The following is a 26,192-nucleotide window of genomic DNA, read 5'->3' as shown; positions in this document are numbered from 1 at the left end:
ATCTAATGGATACGTCTAGTCTTCCAGTGAACGTCCCCGAGACACCGGCTTTCGGCCGCGAGACATTCCAGCATAGTATCAAAACGATCGCGAAGGATATAGCATATGATGATACTTATACTCTGAATACGCAGAGTGGGACTCAGTGGGATGGATTTCGTCATGTACATCTCCTATCCTCTTCTCCTCAGTCATTCTCTATATGAACCATGTTGTAATAGAACTAACAGACAAACCTAGTTCGGCCATATCGATAGCAAACTGTTCTATAATGGAGTATGTACACACCACACCAACCCCCATCCCCAAACAAACCCCATATATATACTACACTATACTAACAAAAAAACAGACAACATCAACCGACATCGAACCCGGCCCCAACAGCACAACCAAATGCGGCATCCACCACTGGGCAACCCACGGCATCGCAACCCGCGCCCTCCTCCTCGACTACCGCCACTACGCCAAAACCCACAACATCTCCTACGACCCCTACACCCGCCACCCCATAACCATGTCCTCACTCCACGCCTGCGCAAAAACCCAAGGCCTAGACCTCCGGCCCGCCTCGCAAGGCGGCGACGTCCGCGTCGGCGACATCCTCCTCATCCGCTCCGGCTTCGTGGAACGCTACAACGAGCTTTCTCCCGCGGAGAGACAAGCGGGTGCGACCCGTGCCCATGAGGATTTGACCTGGGCGGGCGTGAATCAGGAAGAGGAGATATTGGATTGGTTGCATGATTGTTATTTTGCGGGGGTGGCGGGGGATTCGCCGACGTTTGAGGCTTGGCCGCCGGAGAAGGAGGGCGGTTTTATTCATCAGAATATTTTGGCGCTTTGGGGGATGCCGTTGGGGGAGATGTGGGATTTGGAGGGCGTGGCGAGGAGATGTAGGGAACTTGGGAGGTGGACTTTCTTTTTGACGAGTGCGCCGGCGAATGTTGTCGGTGGGGTTGGGTCGCATGCTAATGCTACTGCTATTTTGTAGTTTATATATATACTTATATAACTGATTCTGGGGAGTGGTGTATGGGGGTTATATGGGTGCTTTATGTGTGGTTGTGTATGTTGAAATGGTCGTAACTTCGTTAGATTCGTGAGTATTGACATAGGAAATTCTCAACTACTCTTCTCTTCTCCTTTGGCGTGAGTGTACCGCAGTAAAGTGGACACTAGCCAGTATTTCTCCTCGATAGATTTCTTCAATGTATCCAACGTCCGGTCCTGTTATCCAGATGACGTCCTTCCAATACCAAAAGACTAGAAAATATCGTCAGGCCAACTGAACCCATCCTCGGTACCATTCGTCTTTCCCTGAGCCTTGGATTTGCGGTTCCGCTCGCGTCTCCCAATCTCCTTTGCTAGCCTTCTGTCCACTTTCGCGGCTGTCGCGGCTATATTCTTGGGCAACGGAGGCACAGGCGGGATATAGTTGTATGTGAACCGCTGGTCCTTTCTCTTCGCTGGGGATGAGTTAGGGCTTGGATCGGTTTGATTCAGATCAACGGAATCGGACTGCTGTTGGTCTTGGCGGGATTGGCTTGCGTGCTGGTTCTCTTTATCGTGATTGTCGATATCCATAGCCTGCGTACTGGCGGATCTCAGATCGGCACGTCCCTTCTTCAGGCGAAGTGACGGGGTGCCTCGGTTCCGAGAGTTGGATGCCCTTCTCCTCGCCGACGGTGATCGCTTGCTGTGTGACCGGAGCGGTTGCGAGGATCTTCTCCTTCGGCCGCGTTCTTCGCTGGGGGAACGTCTGGTGCTGTTCTCTTCCCGGTGTCGCGGGGGTTGTTTGCGTTCTACGGAGCCGGGACTATCGCCTCTGAATGTCTTTGGGAGTTTGGATCGGCGAGACGAGTCCGATTGGTTGCCTTCCTCGGTGTGGTTTGTTGCGCCTTCTTTCTGGGATTTTGGGGTATTTGCTGCACTGGCGGACTCGGGATCGGGCGATTTGCGCTTGAGGGATGGGCTGTCAACTGTCAATGACTGTGTTGTTCGTAGACTGGGCGATTTGGCTGGGGTTTTGATGGTGGACTCTGGCTCGATGGTTGTCATTTGTGTAGGATCCTGGCTTTGCATAGAACGTTGGATGTTCTCTAATAGCGACATCGGGGCTGAGTCGGATGTAGGCGAGATTGGGGATACTGGGTCATGGCTGTTGAGCAATCTCTCGGAGGGGAGTGTAGGGAGTGCACCGGGCACGAATTTCCTGGGGTGAGTTGACTCCTGACATTGAGATCTCTCCGGGACCGGGGGTGCATCGTCGCCCATGAGCTCCTGCAGCTCTCGCCGTGCCTTTTCAAGCTTCTCCTCCAGCGTGCTTACCCGTCTCAACAGCTTCTCTCTCTTCGATTTTTGCTTGCGCAATTGCGGCTGCTCGGTATCCTCTGATCGACGACCAAGGGGAATAAAACTCGAAGTGATGCCCAGTGACGACTTAGCACGGCGAATTTCCTGGAACGAATTGCGCAGCGAGCTACCCGACTCATGAACCTCGCCTGAATTCTGCCTCGAGTGGCGCCCCGTCGGCGCCTTGTAATCCATCTTCTCCTGAATTGACTTCCACGTCTGGTCCGCGAGGTTGTTACTGGACTGCGACCCAGCACCAGCCATATACTCCCCCTTGACGGCGCCCCGATAGCCAGCCTTCTTCAACTCAGCGTACGCCTTCTCGACACGCGCGATATCATCGTCCACAGGCTCCTTATTCGCCTCGGCAGACGGCGACCCCTTCCACACCGCAACACTCCCCCACCCACCGAACGGGTTAAACGCCGACGCAATGGCCTTACCGAAGCGAAAAATGCCCGAAGACCGATGCGTCGGGCCCTCCTGTCCATTGGCCGACTTGCCATCGCGCAGAAAGATACTGGGCGGTTTCTCACTGACACTATCGTTCATCATACCCTCGATGAACCGCGACCGGCGGCCTCGCCCGCTGGGACCCGCCTGACGTCCGTGCCGGCCCGAAGCGTTGCGCGGCGACCCATGGTCGGTCCTGGAATTATTCCTACTATGGAAGGGCGAGCGCCAGCGCGAGCCTGTCGACCCGGTCTCTTTCAGCGGCGGTGGCGGTAGCAGCTCCTCTACGGGCCAGTCGTTGGAGCGACGGCGCTTAGCGGAGTGCGTGGACCGGGGCGAGCTGGCCGGGTGGGCGGAGATGGCGTATTCTTCGTCTGCGTCGTCGAAGCGACCGGAGACATCGGAGGAATAGTCGGAGGAAAATTCATCGTCATCGTAGTCATTGTAGTCGTCGGTGCGCGAGTGTTTGCGTGACCCGTGCGTTGTGATGGGGTCGCGACGACGACAGGCTGATTCGAGCGTCTGGTGTAATTGGCGGTCGGCTTGGGTGTCGTCTGTCGACATCTGTGCTCGGAGCTGATGGGAATCGTCAGCAAGGGTTGGCCTGGTCGAGTTGATGAGGGGAGTGAAGAGCGCAAGGGGAGGAGAAAACGGGGCCTCCGAGCTGTCAGATTTAATTGTCAAGGATGGACGAACCTCGGCACCCAGCGTCATCCCTACACTCGCTTCTGTTTTTCACCTGGTCCCCACTTGTTTCTCCGACAATCACGACGCCGGTCACAATTCGATTGGGGTTCTCCAAGGCAGACAGAACGAAAACAGTTTGAACGGAAAGAAATATAGAAGAAATAGAAAAGCTGAGAGGAGAAATAAAAGAGGAGATGGAGTTTCTTGTTGTGATTGGGGTGAAATGAGGTCAATGTTTACCTTTTAGTTGGGATTGTTGTTGTTGTTGTTTTCTTGTTTGGAGAACTAAATATGGGCCAAGAAGGCCTTAGGCTGTCCCATCTTAATTAATCCCATTCAGCCTATTCAATGCAGTGCCTATTGTTTGTTATTCCGGTATGTTTCTCCGGGGAATCTATGTATGTCTCTTTATGGAATGAATGACATAACCTGATATTTTATCATATTTTACAATGTCCTGCCTTTGTCATAAAAAATAGATGCTATACAACGGGAATGCATTTAACCACCAATAAAATCACCCCCCTCAAACACTGAGCTGTAGATCCACAGCGACAGAATAAATGCAATATAGAACAAGAACCACGACTTATATATTATGCTCTATCCCTTGCATGCCCACAGCCATGGACTTGGTAAACAAAACGGCCGAGAATTCGAAAGTGACCTGTCGATGCATCGACTTCACTGACCGGCTTCAGGTACAGGAACCCTAAGCTTAGATCATCAATCGGCAGTAGCTCAACTCAATTAACAGACCAACTATATTTACCTTTTATGCATGTACAATGGTTTATATATTTCGTCTTTCTGTCTTTCTTCTCTCCCGTTCTCCCATTTACCTCGGGGTCTTGATATGGCGAATAGTGTGAGTCGGAGAATTATCTCTCTTGCTTATTCCTCTTCCCAGATTGTCTGGGAAGATGTCATTTGAATTGAATACATACTTTTTGATTAGAACACCTTTGTATCTCATTACATCCAAAGAAAAGAGAAAATAGAATGGATACATCCATTAAAACCCTTGTTCGAATTTTCTTTCAAGTAGTGGATCAAAGGATATACAATGGCTAGGAACGGCGCTAATATAGTAACAGGGACTATTGACTATAAGTAATCAAAGAAGATACGCAACAAGTATCAACCAACAAAGAAAGTGAAACCGATCAAAGTAGCAGGTAGATCATAACAGTAGGCACTATAGTCTGGGACGTTGAATCATAAAAATTCCACTGCTTGGTTATGTCAATTAGTCGTTGATAAGAGGTAAAGTAAACGCCTCTATGCTCTAGTGTCAGTGCATCATGAAAATGAACAAGGTTATGTAGATCTACATGTTTACTGATCCGTGCCAACTCATTTCTGGTGTCTCTTCCTGGAATGTTCCTCCGAATCCATGACCCTTCGATATTTCCTGTGAAATGACAATGACATGTCCAAGGAATGTACAATCTTACTCTGGTGGACATACCCTTTCTCGACATGGCTTCTTCTGTATGGGAGACAGCCAGGACATACTCTACAGCACATATATATACTTATACAACACTAAGAGAGAGTATTGACAATCGAATCAATTCGGATATATAAGGCAGATCGTCGATCTTATCTGTCGCATACGTCATTCTCGCATGCCAGTGGATGGGGCATGGTCATGGATAAACAAGGAAATGGTCGAAGGAGTGAATCAGACATGTCGCATGTCTAAGACCCCGTGATTGTCTCGGATCAATGCATCCAGGTTGCGCGTTCAGATCACCAAACTTTTGGACAATGTCACATTTGTATTGCTCACTCACTTCTATTCGCGGGAAGGGAGAGGCCCCAGGTCCAGCCGACCTGGAAACACAGCGGATAATAAACACGAGAGCGGCCGTATATAAACTGAAGACAAGAACAATCCGGGGAATATCTTGAAAACCACATGCAGAGCATCATGTACAATAATGCCAAAGATCGAGGAAAGAAGAAAAAGAACGGTGGTATAAACATCAAAAGTCTGGGTCGTTAAAAGAGTCCCTGAAGCCCATCACACCAGAGTACATTAGGAAAAGGAACAGATTACGGGAAAGAAATCAATCGACGACCGTTCGCCAAGACGCCGTCCTATATGAGCGGGAGGAAAAGCAGGAATCAACTTGTTTTACTGGAGTGCAGGGGATATCTTCGTGGCCATTCTCCCGTTGGCTCGTTTGTACGCCATTTCATCGCGCGTTTCGTTGTAGAAGTTCCGACTGGCATCTGACAGCCTCCGAGGATAACTTTCCGTATCGGGGCGCATGCCGTTGTAGAGTGGACGATCATCATGGCCAAACGAATCTTCGTACGACCGCTTGGACAGGCTGGCGCCCGTATCCCAGAAGAACTTCTTGCCAGCGCCGAGATCGTGACTGGGGCTCTGAGAGGTACTGCTGGATGATTGAGAGAGGTTGTTGGGATAATCCCCCGATAGAGCCTTGAGGGGCGGAAGGGAAGGCACCAGACTGGATGACGGTGTCTGAGACCGGGGTGCCGCCGATTGAGCCACGGAATGATATGCGTTCGGATCGGACGAGCGTGGCTCGCCGGATGGCATATTTAGTGGCTTAGGCGGTTCCAAGCGGAGCGGAGGCAAGCCATTCTTGGGATAGCTGGAACGTTCCGTTGACATCCGTGATGGCGGATAGGAGTAACCGGGCGTTTCATACTCGGCGCTCGTCGATGGATTCCGAGCATGAGAATACGATGGATGGGGCGAGTACGGAGCTGCCAATGTCGACGCGGTCTGTGGAGTTGGAGGCAGTTGGGGAGCTGGATATTGAGTTTGAGTCGAGCCAAAGGAAAGATGCGATTGATATCCAGGATTATGGGATGGTGGCGCGGGAGGAGCGGGAGGAGCGGGCGTGGAAACAGCGGCTGGTGCGGGACCGGGAGCAGGCGGCAATGGTCGTTGGTACGGCTGTGCACCCTGGAAACCATACTCGGTCGCGCCAGATGACCGGCGCTGAGCATCGACACCGTAGGGGAATGAGGGATCCACCGTGCTGGTACTGGTTGATCGAGGACGTTCAACGGGAGTGCCGGCGTACCCGTGGGTATCTGGGGTAGAGATTCGGTCAGAAGATCGGTAGACTCTCTCCTCATCGTAGTCGTAGTCATCGGTGCGCTTCTCTCCCCGACGTCTCATGCGGACATCACGTCGAATCCGCACACGACAACCTTGCTCCGCAATGACCCGACTCAGGGAGGTACTCGTGGCCAATCCTGGGAACTTCTTGGCGCTAAATACGGTGAACGGAACGGAAACGACCTCGAGACGAAACTCCAGGAATGACTTCGGCGCCATCGGCTTCGATGGCATTGGGTTGGACAGGGACTGGATCGGAGCATTCTCGTTCGCATCCTTGCTCTCCTTGGTTTCCTCGTACAGGTGGAAGTTCAATCGATATACACCTTCATGCCGCACGGAAAGATCGGGGAAGATGAAGTAACCGGCTTGAGAAGGGCGGTCCAAGTAAGCCACTCCAGCCACGGGCACACCGGTCAATACTGGGCAAGTCGGATTCGGGGCAAAACGGCCTTGGGCCATGGGACGAGCGGTTTCCAAAGTGGCGTACAGGAAGAAATTGGCGTTGTATGCGAAGGTGATGTCGGTCTTGTTGAGGTCGTCGTTGGGATCGGACTCGTACACTCGAAGTTCGACGACCGGTGGAGGATCGACTGGACGACGGTCCGCAGAGGCTATATAAAGTCAGAACCATCAGTTTGATGCTATCCGGTTATGGAGTGCTGGTTGGACGCATACACTTTGCACCTGCACCGCAGGCTCGCGCACGCTCAGGCTGTTGCATGACATTGAGTTTATAGGTGAGCTTCTTGCCCTCTCGAGTGATCCGGCTGACGGAGGCTTCCGTCTCGTTCGGCGGAGGCGCCAAAGGAGCTCGTGTCGCCATTTTGGAGACGCCTTGACTGTGATGCGAAAAACTGCCAGGATTAGCACAACAAGATTCGACGGGCGTAATTGACCACAATTTCATGGTCGAGATCAAATAATGACCAGCTAGCAATGAAGCTTGGGACTTACTTGGCAATCCCTCGGTCCAACCAAACAAAATCAACGCTATGGGAAAGTGCTTGCGTCAAGCAAGTAATCTATCCCCGTTTCCCGTGTGAATCTGGTTTTCTTCTAGTGTGCTGGTTATGTCGGGCGTGACTCCCACGAATGCAAGCCGTGAAACCGACCAGTCGGTCAAGGATGTTCTCGAAGTCGTCTGCGAAACGGAAAACGAGAGAGATTCCAACTGTCGACCAAAAGGGGAAAAGAAGGATAATGAAATTAAAAAAAAAAAAAAATTTAAACTGGGTCCGCTGCGCCGAGGCAGTACAACAGACAATCCAGCGATTGACCCGTCCAGGATGAGGAAAGAAGGTATGGGAGAGGAGTAACAAAAGTCAAGTTGGTGATACGGGGGGGACGAAGAATAATGAATGAGAGGGGGTGGAGCGAGCGAGGACGGGAAAAGTCAAAGGACGAGTCAGCCTGAGAATCGGCAGGTACACACACTATCGCAACCAACTATAACACCCTAACCGTCTCGTCTCCGGAGCCGTGGTACTGTAAGATTACCGACGGTGACGGTTTCCATCGGTTCCAAGTTCCAACAACATGGTGATCGGGCTGACGGCCCCATACATAACTTGCGTTCTTAAATATCCCGGTACCATGGGTCTACGGTCGCATTTCTGCGCTTCGAGCATTTTATTCGCTCTGAACTTGCTCTTTCTTATCGAGAGGGTCAATAGGAGATGTTTATCCGTTCTGACGACGGCAACCGGAATTACCCCGTAGATACATGGCGTATGTACAGTACCTTCTAATGGAGCTGGTATGTACGACGGCACTAACTCTGCACGACTGAGCCGATATGGTGGGTATTGGGTCAGCACGGATGGCACTAAAATGGGGGAAGGTGGATGGTGTCACAGAAGAGGGGGTAAAAAAAGAAGAATGGCCGATCCAGTGGGAACTCAGCCAGCTGGAGGTTAAGGGCAGGCGGTTACGGTCGTTGGGTCATGGCGACTGCGGCCGGCTTGGTCATTGGGTCCGGTGGGGTTTAGACATTGGCTGCATAACAAATAAGTTGTGAGAAAATTCAGACAAAAAGAAAATAATAATTAAAATACAAAAACCTAACAACTTGAACAGGCAGTTCGAGGGTGGAGAAGGCCCACTGCTTCGAGGTCCGTGATTCCAGAGTCCAGGGTTGTACTAGAATTACACACAAAGGAAGTTAATTTCCCCCGGTCTAGTCTACGACCGGTATAGCTGGCTTCTTTAAGGCACTGAATCCCTCGTCCTGAATGGCCGGAAAGCAGACCAAGCGGGGAGCCTAATCTCAGGAGGGATTGCCTGGCTGAACCTACTTGTTTGTGAATACCCCTCGAAGAATCATTTGCAGAAAGTAGGTTACGCTGTCGCTTTAAGGGCGACTGATCATCTGCTGATACGTCCTATAATTAGCCGTCTTTTTGGGCTCGGGGTTTGAAAATCTGATAGTTTATTAGTTTCATGCAATAAGAACAGCAGATCGAGAGCTGTATCAAGATGCAGAGTCAGGAAACTGTCCGGAGTGGGATCCTCCCGAGTCATTTTGGGGAGGGAAATTCTCCTATGATTATGGTTGTACAATCGATTGATCCTTGGTTATTGTCCCGTAAACCCCCCTTCCTGCCGGTTCGAGAAATGGGAGGGAAAAGACAACCTTAATTAACGCTGTGTGACGCTGTACAGCGTAAGGCATAATTTATTCTCCGGTGGACGGAGAGAGCGTCTTACATACGTTGGTGGTGTATGACTGTATGTATGTCAGAGTATGGATGTTCCCGGTCGCAGTATTCCTTGGTACCCAGTCCAACGGATCGCCCCAGAAGCCTGGGAATGAGGATGAGTTTAAAGGCCAACTAAGCTGGCCCGAGCTTGCCCCTTCTTTGTCTGCTCCTTTTCCCAAGTTCCCACCATCTTGCAGATTGCATTTTCTGCGCCGAGCCCGCTCCATCCGTTGCGAATAAAAACGTGTGCCACCGTCGTGGAACCGCATTCTTTGACTCGACTCGAATTTGACATCTCTCATTTTCCTCTTTGCCTGCCTTGCATAGCCTGACAGCAGTCAATTGGACTCTGGGCCATATGAGGGGAATAGCACAGCATCGCGTTGGAATTTCCGGCCTCCATACCTATCATGAAATCATGGATGAAATACGGATACCTATAGTACCGTCGAGTAATTTGGATACTCTATACATGGCAAGGTGGTAAAGCGATAAGGTAAACTAGTAGTCGCTCACTGCTGCAGTAGAGTGGATAGGCGATCGATCCCCCTTGTTGTGAAGAGAAGGACCGATCCGGTAATCCTGGATTGGAACAAAGGACTCCCGATCTATCTCGCAAAAGAAGCAACAAAGGAGTGTCAGGTCGAGTCCAAGGGACAATCTGGCGGTCAATCAATAGATCATTGAAGCGAGCGAAAGTAAAGTTCGAGTCAGAGACAATCCTTACCCGAAACGGCGCCGACCGGGATTTGGTTACACCAAAGCAATCCCCGGTACGGAGTACAAACGGTATGACGGTGGCAGTTGGACTTCTTCCAGACCCAACCTGTACTCCAGCCACTGTGCATGAAGACTGAATATCGAAATGAACTGGTTCGTTGAGTGCGAGGACCAACAACGCATTGTACTTTTTAGATCTACAAGAAAAATAATAGGGAAAAAAAAGAAATTATCCTATTTGGGTAAAATTACGATGTTCTCGATGAGCCTCTGCATACGCCTGAAGAGACGTGGTCATGACGCCAGCCATTCCCACTGCGGAATTGCTTCTAGGGTAAAAACGGGTAAGGCGGAAAAAGCCAAGAGAATCCCAGTCCCAGGTTTTCAACGCTGGGAAACTTTTTGAACGGACTCCACTCGGGCGGTCCGCACCGAATGGGGAGGCCCCATTCCAGCCATCTTGATTCTGGTTCTGTTCGGATCATCCGTCCGTCACCTTTTTATTTTTATTTATTTACAAAACCCGAATTGGACAGCTACCGCCAAGCTATGAGTCTTTTCGGGGCGAGAAATCCCCTCGAATTTTCTAGGGCAAAGAACCTAACATCGGATCGAATTACTCGACAGCTTCCTTTGACACAGTTCGTCACCTAATCTGCTAGGATCGAAAGCTGGGTCTGAAGAAGAAGGTGAGACGACAACACTGAATAAATCCACGGACGAGATTAAATCTCCCCCCCGGCCAAGCCCCACTGCAGAGAGAACCATGGTCTCACCCCTGTCTTCTCGGAAAACGGTCCTGAAAAGGGAACAGTGGCCATCCATGCCCATACCAGCCTTTCATAAGACAAGTTAATCGAAATTAAATCTCATAGCATGCAGTATTATTGCCCGAAGACGTGGTCGGATGATAACGAACGAAGGGTCATGAATTATGGAGGCGGCAGTGGCGATCTTTACCAAGGAGAACTTGAATCAATTGGATTCCTCTGAAAGGTACCTCCTTTTACAGTCTTTTGACGGAGGATGAGGCATCAAAGAAAGAGACTTGGTTACTCCGTTCTTCATATCAAATTTATCAGTACATTCCCCAAAAAGTGTAACCTAAACGGACTCCCAATCCGCTGACCGCTGTCATGTGGCATTCCGCCTTCGGTATTGGGAAGTCACGCCAGAGCCGAAGGAGGCCTTGAAACCTGCATATTCTGCGCCATGCATGACCAGATTGTCGGGTCTACCCGCATGGGATCTTCTTCTCCTGACACAACCAACAATGACGCCTTTTGGAAATTGACAAATCGTGCATTCCTCTCTCGAAATATGTCCACACTTACATCTCCAGACATAACACCCTTGTTATGATCGATTGAACGAATGGAATCCCAATTCTTCGAACTTGGTCAGCGTTGGCTGAGAAAGGATTAGTGATTCGTGTCCAATCGATAGTCCATCCATCATTGTATCACACTGCCACTAGGCAGAAGACCAGTACACCCTATTTTCTACCCTTGATTTTCATGGTGCTCCTCGTATCACCTCTTTCACCTCTTATCAGCATCCCCTTCGGCGAAGATACTCCGCTGAACCTCATGACGATACTCCGCAACGGGTGTTTCCGTCGGGGTATACACCCATATCCAGCGACTGGATGCCACCCCTTACTTACGGTCCCTTACGCCTGCATACATGGAACTCTCAAAATAATTACTCCGGGGTATTAAATATCTCATGCCGATATTTGCGACCAGCTCCTTTCTGTTGCATCTGGCGGATGATCCAGGTCAGGCGATGACATCATCCATTGATTCGAGCATTGTGTATCTCGAGAAGGGTTGTAGTGTGCTACAAGGTCGACTTCCTACCTGGTTTCTGTGTTGTCATCAAAGATCGCGGGGAAAGCCACTCGTGCTTCATGCACCCCTTTGATGCGGTGCAGATGTAACCTATACAGGACTCTGCGCGTTGTGACTTGCGACATGACTACGTTGTCGCGATTCAATGTTCTGTATTCTCTGGGCATGTTCAACTTTTGTGGTCTGAGTGAAGAGCTCAGATTCGTACAAGTAAACATGTTTGAGCCGCCTGCTCCTAGCCATCGGCAAAACCCCGGGGAAGCCTCAGGCCCATAATTGCTGAATCCGGGAAGTGATTGACACTTCTCAAGATCTAAGCCCCGAGTCCCTTTACATAGAGCCCTATTGTACAAAGAAGAGACTGTGTATTAAGGGAGGTTGACTGCCCAGGGAATAAGGAGACATCGTCCCCTAGTGTCCGCGTCACACCCGTCATTTCCCAGCCCTGTCCTGGCGTTAGGGCGATCGGAGCATCTCGGCCGACATCCTCAAGGTCTATGCCGCTGACGCTTGCCTGGCGACTTGTCGTTGGCTTTCAATTGATTGTCTGCAGACATACTTCAGCGCGCAAGGTTCCGATATCACTTCGATCTACCTCGGCGGTAGAACATATGTTCATGCAAGATAAGAAACACTGTTTCGGGAGTATACCATAGCATGAACTCTCATCTGACCCCTGGGTATACGGTAAGGATGCAACATGACTTGCAGCAACGTCGAAGGCACCTGATGTTGAAAAGAAGGCAACCCATGATCGCGATTAGCATGTAATGATCGCCAACTGGAGATCCCTTAGTGCACTATACTTTGCCATGTTTCGGACACGCGGCATGCTTCATCTTGGAAAGGGGGAAGCAAGATTCGGCTAGGTTAGACTTCCGAAAGGCCTGCAGATTATCTGAAGCTTTTCTTAGGAATGGGGCCAAGCCTCGACACGAGTCCGGCTGGGTCTTTCAGGTCGAGGATTGACTTGACAATGTAGGTTACAACGGCAGTTTCGCAGGTATCGCCTGTCGGCTCTCTCCCGAAGCCCTAAAAATGACGCCCTTGCGTTCACTTATCCATGCCTTACTTCATGCTATCTAGAGTACAGGTTGTTTCAAGTAATCTTAGATAGGAACCCGTCCGGAGAATATGCTAGCTAAAGTGTCCCCATTCACTTCGACCCCAGAGTCCTCGTCATCAGTGCCATGACGATCACTCTTGGAAAAACCAGTAAGCCCTAATTGACAGACACACTGGATTCTAAATTACTCGACTACTCACGTAGCACAATGCAGCCTCACTCATCCTAACCAATATACCACTTCCCATAAGCAGGATATACCCTACTTAACTCTAGTCCGCCACCATGGCAGTAGCTTAACCCCCCCCCAAAAAAAACCAAAAGACTAGCCACAACGCGCCATCCCCACGAACAACCAACACACCTATCTAGATGACACACGACGTATCAGAACCTAAAAAGCTGGTAGTAAACCTCACTAGTCCATACCAGATCTAGTCGACCGTTACGCTCGGATAGCGGCAAGAGAGTTTCATTTTTAAGCGAAGCTGGCATCTGCAGCTGTGGTCCCCGAAGGTGATCTATCACAAGCCTCCGTATTCTCAGTACGTATTCCCCTCATCGTTTATGGAGTAGTCTAGCGGGGAATCGCAACCATTAGCGTAAGTACTGTACCAGCATCGTATCAGTCTGTCTGTACGGAGTAATACTTAGGTACAGACAGAAATGATGCAAGAATGTAGATCGTGATCTCAATGGTCCTTCGGCTAGCTGATCAAGACCCTACTAGTATGTTCGTAAGTGTACCCAGGTAGCTAACAACTAGCAACTAGCAACTACGGAGTAGGAACTAGTAACAATTAGCACCCAGATCTACATAAATAGCCAGGATAAATAATCCCCATGCGAACTCATCACCGTTTCATATAATGTAAGTAAGAACGAAAATAATTAGGGTCTATTATGAATAAGCACGTTTTCACGAATCTCTCACGCAAGGGAGAGGGAAGAGAGCTTTTTATCCCTTTCACAACGGCACGGCAGTCGGCTTGTTCCGACCCCAGCTGAAACATGGATTGCAGGTATGCGGGTCAAGGTAAGGGAGGGTTGGTGATATGCGTAGGTGGAATTCCTCGGCTATGGATGCCTCGTGGTGCGGTTAGTTTGGTTTGTGTCTCGCGTGGCGGTTTGGGCGATGAGTTATTTACTGTGTATTTTGGGAAGATCTGTTGATTGGGTTATTGGGGATTGGTTCTGTTTAATGCAGCTTGTGTTTGGGGTAGGTGGGATATGTCATTGTGCAGGTTTGGGGTTATACGATGTTAGTATCCCCGCTTGATGACTAGCTGAGCTATCTTGATCTGTGTATATAGTGGCAATGAATAATCGTTAAAGAAAAAGACGGTATAAAATGTAGTTATAGCACGCTATATGTGAATATTACCATGAGTAAAGAAAGCAAAAAAAAAAAAAAAAAAAAAAAAAAAAAAAAAAAAAAAAAAAAAAAAAAGAGAGAGAGAGAGAGAAAGAGGAGCTACTATTGTTTATAAAGTAACCTCACGTGCCGAAAATATATAAGCAACAAAATGAGATACATGATATACAACACCTTAATATCTCCATGCTTTTCACACTACTTTCCATATGTGTCGTATCTCAAAGCAAAAGCACATGAAAATAGCTATTAAAGATTTGAAAAATGGTTAATTTACACCAGAAACTACTTGCGCTAAGGCCTTCGACGCGTAGGGTGCTGCGGCTCGGGAGATTTGTCCCAAGACCGTTCATTTCTGCCTCCACAGATCCATATGGAGGAGATGGCGTGCCAGCTCACTCCAGGATTTTGCTCGTGCGAGGTCTGAGCCCGGCGGCGACCAGTAGGGCGCAGACTTCGCTGGATACCACTCTTGACCTAGACTTGAACTACGTTTCCGGGCGGAGAATCCGCGGACGCTCCGAGAGGGAGGGACTATGGAGATGGAGTGGTGATATAACTGGTACTTTCGTGTAGCAAAGGCCCGAACATGTATTTCGTAGAGAAAGACTCTAGATTTATTGATTGTAATAGAAATAATGTTTGTAAATTTATGTAATTCATTCCAGAGACCCTTATGATCTGACTTGGGATGGCCTCTCATGGAAACATAGTTGCAAATGGCTAATAGATTATCTAATTTTGAGGAGGGAACTCTTAAAGAATGTATACTGGATATGTATGAACATGGTCTAGACTTTTGAGTATCAAGACCTCGTCATTTTGCCTGAATGTTATTATATGCTCGATTGAAGCCTCAATCTCCATCTTAACTTACCTATATTGGTGTTAGATGGGTGCATCAATCTATGCAATGCAAAGAAACACGTGACTCTCGATATGACTATCAACATGCAAAATGTGAAGATCCGTTACTAATAGATAACTGGCTTTCATTGGTTCAAAATACTGTACAAAACATGGTATTGCTAACGAGGATATATCCAATATGGATGAAACAGACCCGAGAAAGTATTATAGCAACTGCAAGGGTGATCACTGGATCCGAAGCACATGACTGCTGTGCTCAAACAATCCAACCTAAAAATACTGAATGGGCTACTGCCGTTACTGCGGTGAATGCATCGGGTTGGCTTTACCACCACAGATGATTCTTGCTGGAAAGTTCCATCAATCTCAGTGGTATCAATCAGTCTCAGCAAATCAAGGCAATAAAACGAGTCTTAATGAAATGGTAAGTCCCAATTCAGGTCTTGAATGGTGCAGTTTACATTTGGTTCTAATACTATTCCACGAACAAAAGGTCGATATCATTTGAAATCCTTGATGTCATGGCACACGCCAGTGAGCGATTTGCATGTCAGCTTAAATCCAACATTGCCTATAAGATAAGTCCTATATCAATCCTGGTTCAGCTTTAGGAGGAAATGGAGCTCCTCTTCCGCTTCCTTGTCTGTCTTGAAGACCCCTGTCCTGCAGCTTGTCGTTGTCATAGCACTGCTCTTCTGAACGCCTCTCATAACCATGCACATATGGGCTGACTCCATCACGACGGCGACCCCTTGGGGTTGTAGAAGTTCTTCGATGGCCTGAGAGATCTGCTTTGTGAGACGCTCTTGAACTTGCAGTCTGCGCGCGTAGATCTCTGCAATTCGAGCCAACTTTGACAGCCCTAAAACACGACCGTTGGGGATGTATGCAATATGAACCTATATCGCATTGTCAAACCATGGTGCATTGAACCCATGCATCAATGAAAGATTCATACCTTGCCTACAAATGGAATTAAATGATGCTCACACATACTGAACACTTCAATATCGCGAACCAGAACAATCTCGTTGTGGTTTATATTGAAGATGGCATCTTTTCCGATATCGTATGCACTTTCCTCATACCCTTTGGTGAAGAAGAGCAGAGCCTTGGCATATCGCTCAGGGGTTTTGAGGAGGCCGTCCCGATTGGGATCTTCTCCTATGTCTTCCAAGATGCTTCGTATACTGGCGGCCATTCTCGCCTCTCTGGATATTTTCATGTGTTCATCCAGACATAGTGAAACAACATTTCCTGGCTTTGCTTTAGCGGCTGGAATCCTAGTGAAGGATATACGTACCTGATTTGCTATCATGGTCATCGGTATTCACATGGTTAGTACCATTCATGGAGGCAACAGTTTCCTCAATGACTGGCCTCTCCGACGACACCGGTTTCCTATCGTCCTGTACAGGGCTAACAAGGACATCTGATTTTGAGCTTGTCATGGTTACTCTTCGTGACTATGTGATCTGACCAGGGGTGAATCCGATTCTTCAGGTCTCGTTGGTCGTGTGTGGCAGATAGTAGTGTACCCCAGTAAGGATAGCAATATCAGCGATAAATAGTCCTATTTCTCTGAACTAATTGGGATGATGTCTGCTAGATTCATTACTACCATGCCATTGTGAATTTACTTCGCAAAGTAATAACAGGGTGAATAATTGGGCAGCGATAACCAACAGTTCCTGCCGACTATGACACGGGGCATGGAGGGGAAAGAAATAGGAGTACAGACAAGCTACCTGCGCCAAATTCTATAAAAATTAATATAAACGAATAGCACGGGTGCATTGCAAATTACTAACCAGATATGCTAGAATAGTTGTTTTGCTGCAACTCCGATGTGTCCCAAAAGGGAAGTTATCACCTGGGGAGATTTTTAGTACCAAAATAGGAAGATATCGGGCATGTATACATATTAAGCCGGGCATATACTAAAGTCGTATTAGGCTCACATATTGAAAGATGTACATAAAAGGTGGGGTGGGGGACGATCAATGAGGCTGAGCTATTTTTCTACGGAAATTCACTTCCAGAGCAATCTATCATTTCTACTCTGCTCCACTACACTAGTTGGTCGCTGATCTCCATCTTCAGCTGATACACGACCAGCCTTGTGCCCCACTCCAAGAGGCGCCCTGTGGTTTTGCAGGTCGCATAAAGGACATCGTCGTGAGTTTCACTTCAACCATTCTTTTCGCTATCTACATCTTCATGCTGAACTGACATGGCTACCCTCAATTCCTTGAAGGAGGCCCTTGGGCAAAAAGCTGTAACTACGCCGTCATCCTCGAGGCAGCAGTTGTCCGACACACAGTACAGCGCTGGCTTCGATATCTTCGCTGGAGGGCCAGAATACCAAGACTTTATTATTCCTCAACTACCTCAGCTGCTAGCCCCTCTCTTCAACTCCCGTCTTCATGTCTCGGTGCTGGAAATTGGACCTGGCCCGAAGAGCGTGCTCGGGTATCTACCCCACAGTCTAAGAAAGAAGGTCAGAAGATACGCGGCATTTGAGCCTAACGAATTGTTCGCTACAAAGGTGGAGAAATGGCTCTGCACTTCTTTGGAGGCAGAGTTTCCGCTGCCCTGTCTGGCAAGCCCGCCCGGCATTCATCGACTCCCATTTGTTCTGAATAGCAACATAAACAGCGATGCCAGCACTAGTACAAATATTAGTGATGAAAGGTTCGATCTTGTCTTATTTTGCCACAGCATGTATGGTATGAAGCCCAAAGACAAGTTCATTGAACAGGCGCTGGAAATGCTTGTCGAGGCACCCCAAGGCGGAATGGTGGTAGTTTTTCATCGCGATGGAACCTTGAGCCTCAACGGATTAGTGTGCCATAGAACAGCTTGCTTCCCTACCGGGGCTATTCGCGTGCTAGATGAAGACGAGGTGTTAGACAATTTCGCTTCGTTCGTCGCGGGCTTTGTCATGGAGGACACAGAGGCGGACAAGGCTACTCGACTCGAGTGGCGTAAAGTGTGCCGCGCCTTGGGCCGTCGTGAAGAAGCCTATCCAGACCATCTCTTGTTCAGCTCTCCCAGCGTCATGGCGGCCTTTACCCAACATGCGACCACGTTGCCAGAGTTGACGGCGCAGGTACCGTTGGTGAAGGATAAGACGGTTAAGAACCGGGAGGCTTTCCACCATGGCTCTGCTTCAATTGTTAGACCTACAGAAGTCCAGCATGTCCAGCAGTGCGTTCAGTGGGCTCGGAAGCACGAGGTCGGTCTGACCGTCGTTGGTGGGGGTCACAGCGGCCAGTGTCTATGGCCCAACGTCGTCTCCGTCGATATGAGCGCCTTTGACCACATACACATTCTCACGGCTGGGAAAGATGGAGGAGAATCCAGCTCTGCTTCCGTGGTCATCGCTGGGGCTGGCTGCAAGACGGGGGATATCGTTCGCAAAACCATGGCGGCCGGCCTGACAGTGCCCTTGGGAGCTCGTCCAAGCGTAGGCGCGGGACTATGGCTACAAGGCGGTATCGGGCACCTGGCTAGGCTATATGGCCTCGCGTGCGACGCCATAATCGGTGCCGTGGTGGTCAGCGTCGACTCTGGCGAGGCTCTCTGCATTGGCCATGTACCAAGCCAACACCGGCCGGCCGGTGCGGTGCGCCCCAAAAATGAATATGATCTTTTATGGGCCATAAAAGGCGCTGGGAGCAACTTTGGTATCGTAGTCAGTATTACCTTCAAGGCATACGTGGCTCCGGTTCACTTGATTCGAAGCTGGGTTATCCCGCTGAGTGACAGCCTCGAGGCGCGGCGCAGGCTGAGCGATTCGGATAACCTCATCGCTAGCAAGCTTCCACGGAACTGTTCTGCAGATGCGTATCTATATTGGGAGTTCGGTCAGCTGCATCTTGGCATAACCATGTTTGAAGCTTCCACGACTAGGCTTATCTCTGATACATCCACGCCTACGCCCCCGCCTGTGGACGTAGACACAATTTTGGGACTAGATGGCAAAATTGATGTCGTGGATGGCATCGGTTTGTTCGATGCCGAGATGTACATGTCCCAGATGCACGGCGGACATGGCGGCTGCAAGACATCTGCGTTCAAGCGATGTGTATTCTTAAAAAATATCGGAGCAGTGAACGTCGCCGACATCTTAACGACGGCCGTTGGGACTCGTCCCACGCCACTCTGCTATCTCCATCTACTACACGGTGGCGGCGCGGTCAGCCAAGTGGCGTCCGGTGCTACTGCGTTTGGTTGTCGAGACTGGGATTATGCCTGCGTGATAACTGGTGTATGGCCCCGCGACCAGGATGGAACTGAGATCGCTCATGCTGTCGAGCGGTGGGTATATAATGTCGCCAGGGATTTATTACCCTTGAGTAGCGGAGTTTACGGCGCAGACCTTGGGCCAGACCCCAGAGACGCCATTCTGGCGGCCAAGGCTTTTGGCCCAAACCGGCCGCGCCTGGCTCGTCTCAAGCACTGTTCAGACCCGCATAATGTGCTGGCCTACGCCTGCCCACTCCCCAGAGTGTCGATGAAACAGAGACTCATCATTCTTGTTACGGGCGACAGCTGCGCTGGCAAGGACTATTGTGCCGACATCTGGGTCTCCGCATTACTCGCATATAACCACAAGGGCCTCACGGCACGCGCAGTCAGCATTAGCGATGCGACTAAGCGAGAGTACGCGACGGCCACTGGTGCCGACCTGAACCGTCTGCTTTCTGACCGTGCCTACAAGGAGCAACACCGGCCAGCATTGACGGCATTCTTCCAGGACCAGGTGCGTCACCGTCCTCGGCTGCCAGAGGAACATTTCCTGAATGTGGTGGACAGCGCTGCAGATGTGGACGTGCTGCTAATCACGGGTATGCGAGATGAGGCGCCGGTAGCAACCTTTTCACATCTGGTGCCAGACGCTAGACTGCTCGAAGTTCGCGTTCAAGCTGGTGAAGAGATGCGGCGGGCTCGCGGAGGGTGCCATGGCAGTGATGACGACTCTAATGACAACAAGAATAACGACAATGGCAGGTTGAATCTGACAGCCTTGGACCACCACCCCGACCTCATCTTCCACAATGATACGACCGGAGACAAAGCGGCAAAAGCGTTTGCCGACTACTACCTACTTCCCTTCTGCCATGAGGACCTGCAACGACTGACCGACATGGTGCGCCAGGTACCCGACTTTCCACGCTTGGGCATCGAGTTCCGCCATGTACTCGACATCTCCCAGCAGCCAGGCGGGCTGACTCTCTGCACATCTCTGCTGCAGTCTCACTTCACCGGTGACTGGGCCAAAGTTGATGCAGTAGCATGCTGTGAGGCCGGCGGCTTTGTCTATGCATCAGCGTTAGCTTCGCAGGTTGGTGTACCCTTGGCGTTGATTCGCGAAGCCGGTAAGCTTCCGCCGCCCACGATCTCTGTTGCCAAATCTCCATCGCATGTCTCGCTTTCGACATCCAATGGTATGAATGAGAAGAGGATCGAGATGGCCCGGGGTTTGATCCCCCGAGGCGGGTCAGTGGTGGTAGTGGACGATGTGCTTGCCACGGGGAACACACTTTGTGCGGTGCTGCAGCTCTTAGATGAAGCTGGTATCAGTAGTAAGGATGTTACTATTATGGTTGTGGCTGAATTTCCTCTTCACCGTGGCCGGGAATTTTTGCGGCAGCGTGGATTTGGCGGAGTTAAGATTCAAAGCCTTCTGGTCTTTGATGGTGCTTAGAAGAAGGGAAAGACGGAGAGGATCTTGGGGGTTTCGCTTCGGATTTAGATATCAAGATATTCTCTGTCTTTCATCTCTTAGAGCTGATCTGTTCTTTATGGATTCCGACGTATATTAGCAGATGTTTTGGAGTCTGGGATTTCATGGTTTTGCTTCATCCTGTCATGTCCCCTTGACATATTTTCATATCCGCGATTCTTTTTCTTTTAGTCTCTCTCTTTGACCCACAGACAGAAGACCAAATAGATTAAACAGGTCTCTGAAAGCGCATGAACAGTCTGTTGAGATAGCAGTCAAAATATTCTTCCAAGAGGATAGATACCTACAATGGCGACTGCAAATCCTCAAGAACTTAACCAACAGAAAAGAATATGCAGTGACACACCAATTGAGGGCTTCTCCCCTTTCCTTACCAGGGACTTGGGATATCTATTTCCACCGACGCGATTGCCATGGAATTGCATACGGATAACATAATTGTTTAAGGTGCGGTAATTCCAGGCGTGGCCATCCGGCTGAGTCTAGATGAGGTCGATATGATTGGACATGCTGCTGCAAAGGAGGTTACTTTGCCCTGGATATAGTGCTGGCCTTTAAAAGTACTATTAGTTAATAGTATAGTTTTTTTTTGGATTTAGAAATTCTGCTAGTATTTTCTGATTTGTTGAGATAATTATTCATACGGTCTAAAGTAGTCTCTTTCGGAGTATTTATCTCTAAAAGACCTTCCCAATAAATCGAATGGCATATTGAGCATCACACCACGACTCATGTGATGACCCGCTCCTTCAGCTCAATGCCAAATTTATCTTTTAGTTCGTCTCGCAACAGGCTGGCAATTTCCGCACTCGACCAAGGTGCCACCATCCCCGTCGCGGGAATGCGTCCCTCCAACACCGCCAGAACCCCTACAGCACAGGGAAGTCCTACCAGTTTCGCCATCGCACTACGATACCCCGGACCCAGAGGCTCCCCATATTCAACTAGAGTACTCGATCTCTTTTCCACCGAGCCATCCGCATGTTCGATATCAAAGATGTGCTGCAACACAATCATATCTCGTTCTCCAGGCTGGTAGGCCATTCGGGTCTCCAGCACGGCACAGAGCGTGTCAAGAGGTGTACCATGTCCCACAACCGGCGTGGGATCAAAGAGACCAATCCACCGTAGACCGGACAATGCACGATCGACATCGTCTTTGTCCGTAACGAACGCCTCAATTTTCCGCCTAACTGCATTTTGAACATCCTTCGGTGATGAGGACTCCGAAAGTCCAAGGAGGGAGGCAGTCAATTGCACCCAAGTTGTACCCGACCTCTCCAGCGCCGCCATTCGCTCCTGCGAGAAGTACCCGATGGACACCAATGCGCGAATGATCTCGGGAAACCCGGCATAACGTAGGGTGCCCCGAAAGACGGTGTGTGCTTCGGGGATGTTATAGAAATCGCGGAAACCGACGGAGTCTCGGTTCGGGTATCCCACCAGATTGAACCCCGGGAAAATGCGCTGTGGGGAAGCCGCAGCCATCAGATCCTTTCCGTCGACGGTTGCGATGTCATTATCGCGGTACCATTGTGCGGAGTTGAGAAGGGCAAGGAGACCTCCTCGAGGACTCCAGGAGAACTTGTAACCCAGCGGGTTGTCGGAGTGCTCTGGGGCAGGGAGAGCGCCACAGTAGCTCGTGAAGGCTTTCACTTGTCCGCCTGCTTTGTGGACCTCATCAATCGTCTTTACGGCGTAAAGGTGGTCGATGCCGGGGTCGAGACCGATCTCGTTGAGGACTGTTATACCCGCGGCCTTGGCTTGGTCGTCGAGTGCCCAGAGGGCGGGCGAGATGTAGCTCGTTGTCACGACTGGTTTGCTGTATTGTATGGCGGCTGAGATAACGAGGGCGTGGTGAACGTAAGGGATGAGAGAGATGACGATATCTGTTTGGGAGATGGCCGCGCGGAGGTTCTCCGGCTCGTTGGCTACATCGAGAGCGATAGCCGTCGTAGACTTGTAGTTTGCGGCGAGGGCCAGGGCGACACTTAGAGTGCGGCAGGCTACAGTGACCTGGACTCCTGCTTCGGAGAGCGCCTGGACGGCGGGCTCACAGACGAAGCCGGCACCTAACAGAAGGGCTTTTTTCCCGATTGCAGAAGACATCGTAATAATGTTTTCCTCATTCACTGTTACTGTATGAGAAGTACTGGATATGAACCGAATGAGAGGTGCAGACCATTGGCAGTGCGGGATGACAGATTATGACAGATGATGACAGGCGATGACTGTCTCCATGACAGATGATGACTATTCCTGTGGGGCACTCGATCGAGGCTAATCTCCAGACGTCTCTAGTGTCGTGCTAAGTAGGCCAAGCATCGCTAATTGAGGGGAGTTTCACTCCACCCCAGTTTGCCAGCCAATGATGGGATTATGTTGCTTTTGAGATATTTGAAGGGGATTCTATGAAGTCACGGCTACTTCCCGACGTACTTGATCAAAACTGATGGATTTACTATCTGTATATAGACCTTCAGAAGCATCAAACAATAATATTCTTGTCCAACTTCCGAAACATCAACCAAAACCCAGCCGTAATAGCGAGTTGGACGCCGGTCAAACACCCGTAGAAAATAGTCATATAAGGATCTTTTGCAGCCGGCGAGATCGCAATGCCCAATGCATAGCTGATCGAGGCCGTTCCCACAAATAATGCCTGCACGATAGACTTCATGCTCCGTGGGGCTTTCGAATAGCAGAACTCTGACCCAGTCGTCACGCAGAAGATCTCCCCAATCGCCATAAGCACGTAACACGGCACCTGCAGAAACACATTGATATGCTGCGGGATGGTGCCGTTCTTCGAATCCGGACAGGCCAGGGGATGGTCAGGACACGGCCCAGCGCGGTAGATAAAGGCCTGGAGACCCGTCGCCCAGGCCAACGAGGCACCCATGAGGAAGAAACCGACGGAAATACGAGCAATGGGGCGAAACGGAATTTTGCGGCGGTTGAGAAAGGGAAACAGACATTGTTGGATCAGCGGTCCTGCGATGATGCAGATAATCGGGTTAAAATTAGGCATCACGTCGTTGGGGATCCCGTAAGTTTCCATTTGACCGGCTTGTGAGATCAAGTTATTGTATGTTTGTCCCCAGCAGAGCCAGACAACTGGGAATGCGAGACTGGGGAAACGTTAGTTTGTGGAGAATGCACTGCAAATGAGGAACCTACCAGATTTGACACGCTATGAGGGCATTGCGGACTCCCTGTAGGAATTCATCATCCCACGGAACCTGGCGACCGTACTTCTCCTGTTGCACCGCTGGCTGGGCGGCGCTGAGCGACATCCCACCTCGAATCCCGAGCCAAATGACTCGCAACACTTTCGGAACCACTGAGCCTGCGGGAGGTGCTTTGTCTGTGAGGATCCATAAGTATATCATATTCTAGGAGAAAGTGATGCTTTCGCGTACAGTATTTATTTTTGAAGACCAACATAAGGACCAGTCCTACCCATAGAAAGCAGAAGCAGAGTAAAAAGGCAGACCAAAAGCTCGAATATTTTTCCATAAAGGTGGTGGCTATCCCGGACAGAGAGGCGACATTAATGAACCTGAATGCATATCCATTCTTAGCCTTCCTGCTTGCATACCTAGAATGATGGAGATATAGTTTTTTCGAACGCACCAGAAGTACCAATTGTACATGTATTGTATCGTGAGAGATCGGTCCACAACCACCCGTTCTCCGGATGGGAGCTCGCGAATGAATGGCTCATGATGGGGGTATTGATCTGCGATAAAGGGATAGATCGAGGCCTTCACGCCGCCTATGCCCAGCGCGATCAAGACGAGGGACACACCCAGCCCTGCGGCGGACGCGCCTGCTTGGTGTAGAGCCGAAGGCAGAGCTGTCGTAAAAAGAACGAGAGACCCCACGAGGTAGATGCTGCGGAAGAAGGGATGTCAGCAGATATCTTCCTATTAGCTTTTACATGAGCGAGATCATTTTCACCTACACTGTACTTAGCAAAATCAGCTTATATCGCCCCAGCCAACCGTCGGCCACCACCGCCAGCGGCACCGGTGCAAAGTTAACCAACACCATGAACGCATAGTTCACAGCCGTGGCGTTCGACTGCCCCATACCGAGTGCTCCAGGAACGAGATCATTTGGGCTGTTCTGCAAGTAGTTTTGCAGGCAGGTCGAGGCGCCATAGAAGACAAATCTCTCGGCTGATCCGACTAGAATGACCAGCCAAACTGGGTAGGGAACGTTGTCGGCGACATGAACAAGCTCTTTCAATTCTTGGTTCGTGGGCCGACATGATGTTTCATCGCCTGTGTGATTTATAGGAACAATATCTCCTGCCTGCTTTTCTGTCACGGTCAACGAAGGCGAGGAGCTTTCCACTTGGCTGTCTTTGGCCTGGGAAGCCATGTTGAGCTCTCATGTGTCAGAAATGTGGGACACTGAAGGGAAGAAGGAAATCTTTCAGTCCAACAGGGCCTAAAATCCCATACTAAGCATAATAGGTAAATTTTAAGATCGATCATCCTCCTGCCCTCCCAAAAAGAAACAAAATTAATAATATTTACACACTTTACCCGTTCGGTAACGAGCATGCATTGGCTTAGGACATTGGTCAGCAGTGTTCTCAGAAAATTGTCCACAAAGGACGGCATACTAGCGTTCCTTAAGCGGGTTTAGTGGGGTGGGCAAAGGCGTGCTATAACCTGTATTTTATTTCAATCGGTCCATACTTCGGTAGGTACAGTCATGTTTCATCCATATGACTATTTGTACCCTAGACCCCCTGTTGTTTGGATGACTCAGAGCCTATCATTGTGGATTTAACGTAACTGGCAGACGAGCTAGGACAGGGTCCATTATTATGTTATGGGAATGTAATAAATTACAACTCGATCTTCTCAACAACGTAGATACCTCTATAAAGAATATTTCCTTATAGCTCAGGGCTTTCTTTCCACGTGATATCTAGTCTAGCCACGTTAGGGGAATTATATTTCTAGCTCAAAACAACGTAATTTTTGATACCATAATAGTATTAATGCAGCTTCAGGGTTTCCTTGAAATAAATATCTAGTGTTGAGAAGTCGAGCTGCCTACAGCAGTGAAATGAAATAAAACTCGTGGTTGATTAGATATAATATGGTGCTTCGGGCTGCCCAGCTTGCTTACTGAATAAGTTCGGTATCTGGGTAGTGATGACTGTGCTTGGGTTACTGCCCGTCCTTAAATGGGTGACGGATCATTGGTTTGTGACCTCAATAGTCATGCCTAATA

At 49.6% G+C, this 26,192-nt stretch overlaps 7 protein-coding genes across 7 annotated transcripts; 2 read left to right on the top strand and 5 right to left on the bottom strand.

The window, feature by feature from the left end:
- Positions 1-271: 271 nt before the first annotated feature.
- On the top strand, positions 272-991 carry AO090001000239 (uncharacterized protein; the record flags this gene model as incomplete). The annotated part of the gene is made up of 1 exon (XM_023234441.1): positions 272-991. One exon carries the CDS (start codon positions 272-274, stop codon positions 989-991), a length of 720 nt encoding a protein of 239 aa, XP_023089565.1.
- A 272-nt stretch (positions 992-1,263) lies between these two features.
- AO090001000238 (putative nuclear RNA binding protein) lies at positions 1,264-3,369 on the bottom strand (the record flags this gene model as incomplete). The annotated part of the gene is made up of 1 exon (XM_001818729.3): positions 1,264-3,369. One exon carries the CDS (start codon positions 3,367-3,369, stop codon positions 1,264-1,266), a length of 2,106 nt encoding a protein of 701 aa, XP_001818781.3.
- Positions 3,370-5,635: 2,266 nt separating this feature from the next.
- veA (sexual development activator VeA) lies at positions 5,636-7,424 on the bottom strand (the record flags this gene model as incomplete). Its single annotated transcript, XM_001818728.3, has 2 exons — positions 5,636-7,212; positions 7,277-7,424. The coding sequence occupies 2 exons, from the start codon at positions 7,422-7,424 to the stop codon at positions 5,636-5,638; spliced, it is 1,725 nt and encodes a 574-aa protein (XP_001818780.1).
- Positions 7,425-15,774: 8,350 nt separating this feature from the next.
- AO090001000235 (GTP cyclohydrolase I) lies at positions 15,775-16,635 on the bottom strand (the record flags this gene model as incomplete). Its single annotated transcript, XM_023234440.1, has 3 exons — positions 15,775-16,083; positions 16,143-16,395; positions 16,484-16,635. 3 exons carry the CDS (start codon positions 16,633-16,635, stop codon positions 15,775-15,777), a joined length of 714 nt encoding a protein of 237 aa, XP_023089564.1.
- Positions 16,636-17,417: 782 nt separating this feature from the next.
- On the top strand, positions 17,418-20,897 carry AO090001000234 (uncharacterized protein; the record flags this gene model as incomplete). The annotated part of the gene is made up of 1 exon (XM_001818726.1): positions 17,418-20,897. The coding sequence occupies one exon, from the start codon at positions 17,418-17,420 to the stop codon at positions 20,895-20,897; it is 3,480 nt and encodes a 1,159-aa protein (XP_001818778.1).
- A 768-nt stretch (positions 20,898-21,665) lies between these two features.
- AO090001000233 (uncharacterized protein) lies at positions 21,666-23,045 on the bottom strand (the record flags this gene model as incomplete). Its single annotated transcript, XM_001818725.1, has 1 exon — positions 21,666-23,045. One exon carries the CDS (start codon positions 23,043-23,045, stop codon positions 21,666-21,668), a length of 1,380 nt encoding a protein of 459 aa, XP_001818777.1.
- A 379-nt stretch (positions 23,046-23,424) lies between these two features.
- AO090001000232 (uncharacterized protein) lies at positions 23,425-25,325 on the bottom strand (the record flags this gene model as incomplete). Its single annotated transcript, XM_001818724.1, has 5 exons — positions 23,425-24,067; positions 24,117-24,303; positions 24,359-24,498; positions 24,573-24,833; positions 24,904-25,325. The coding sequence occupies 5 exons, from the start codon at positions 25,323-25,325 to the stop codon at positions 23,425-23,427; spliced, it is 1,653 nt and encodes a 550-aa protein (XP_001818776.1).
- Between the last annotated feature and the right edge of the window lie 867 nt (positions 25,326-26,192).

This window comes from Aspergillus oryzae, chromosome 2, assembly GCF_000184455.2.
Source record: "Aspergillus oryzae RIB40 DNA, chromosome 2".
NCBI classification, from domain to species: domain Eukaryota; kingdom Fungi; phylum Ascomycota; class Eurotiomycetes; order Eurotiales; family Aspergillaceae; genus Aspergillus; species Aspergillus oryzae.
This window is presented reverse-complemented; position numbering and strand designations above follow the sequence as displayed.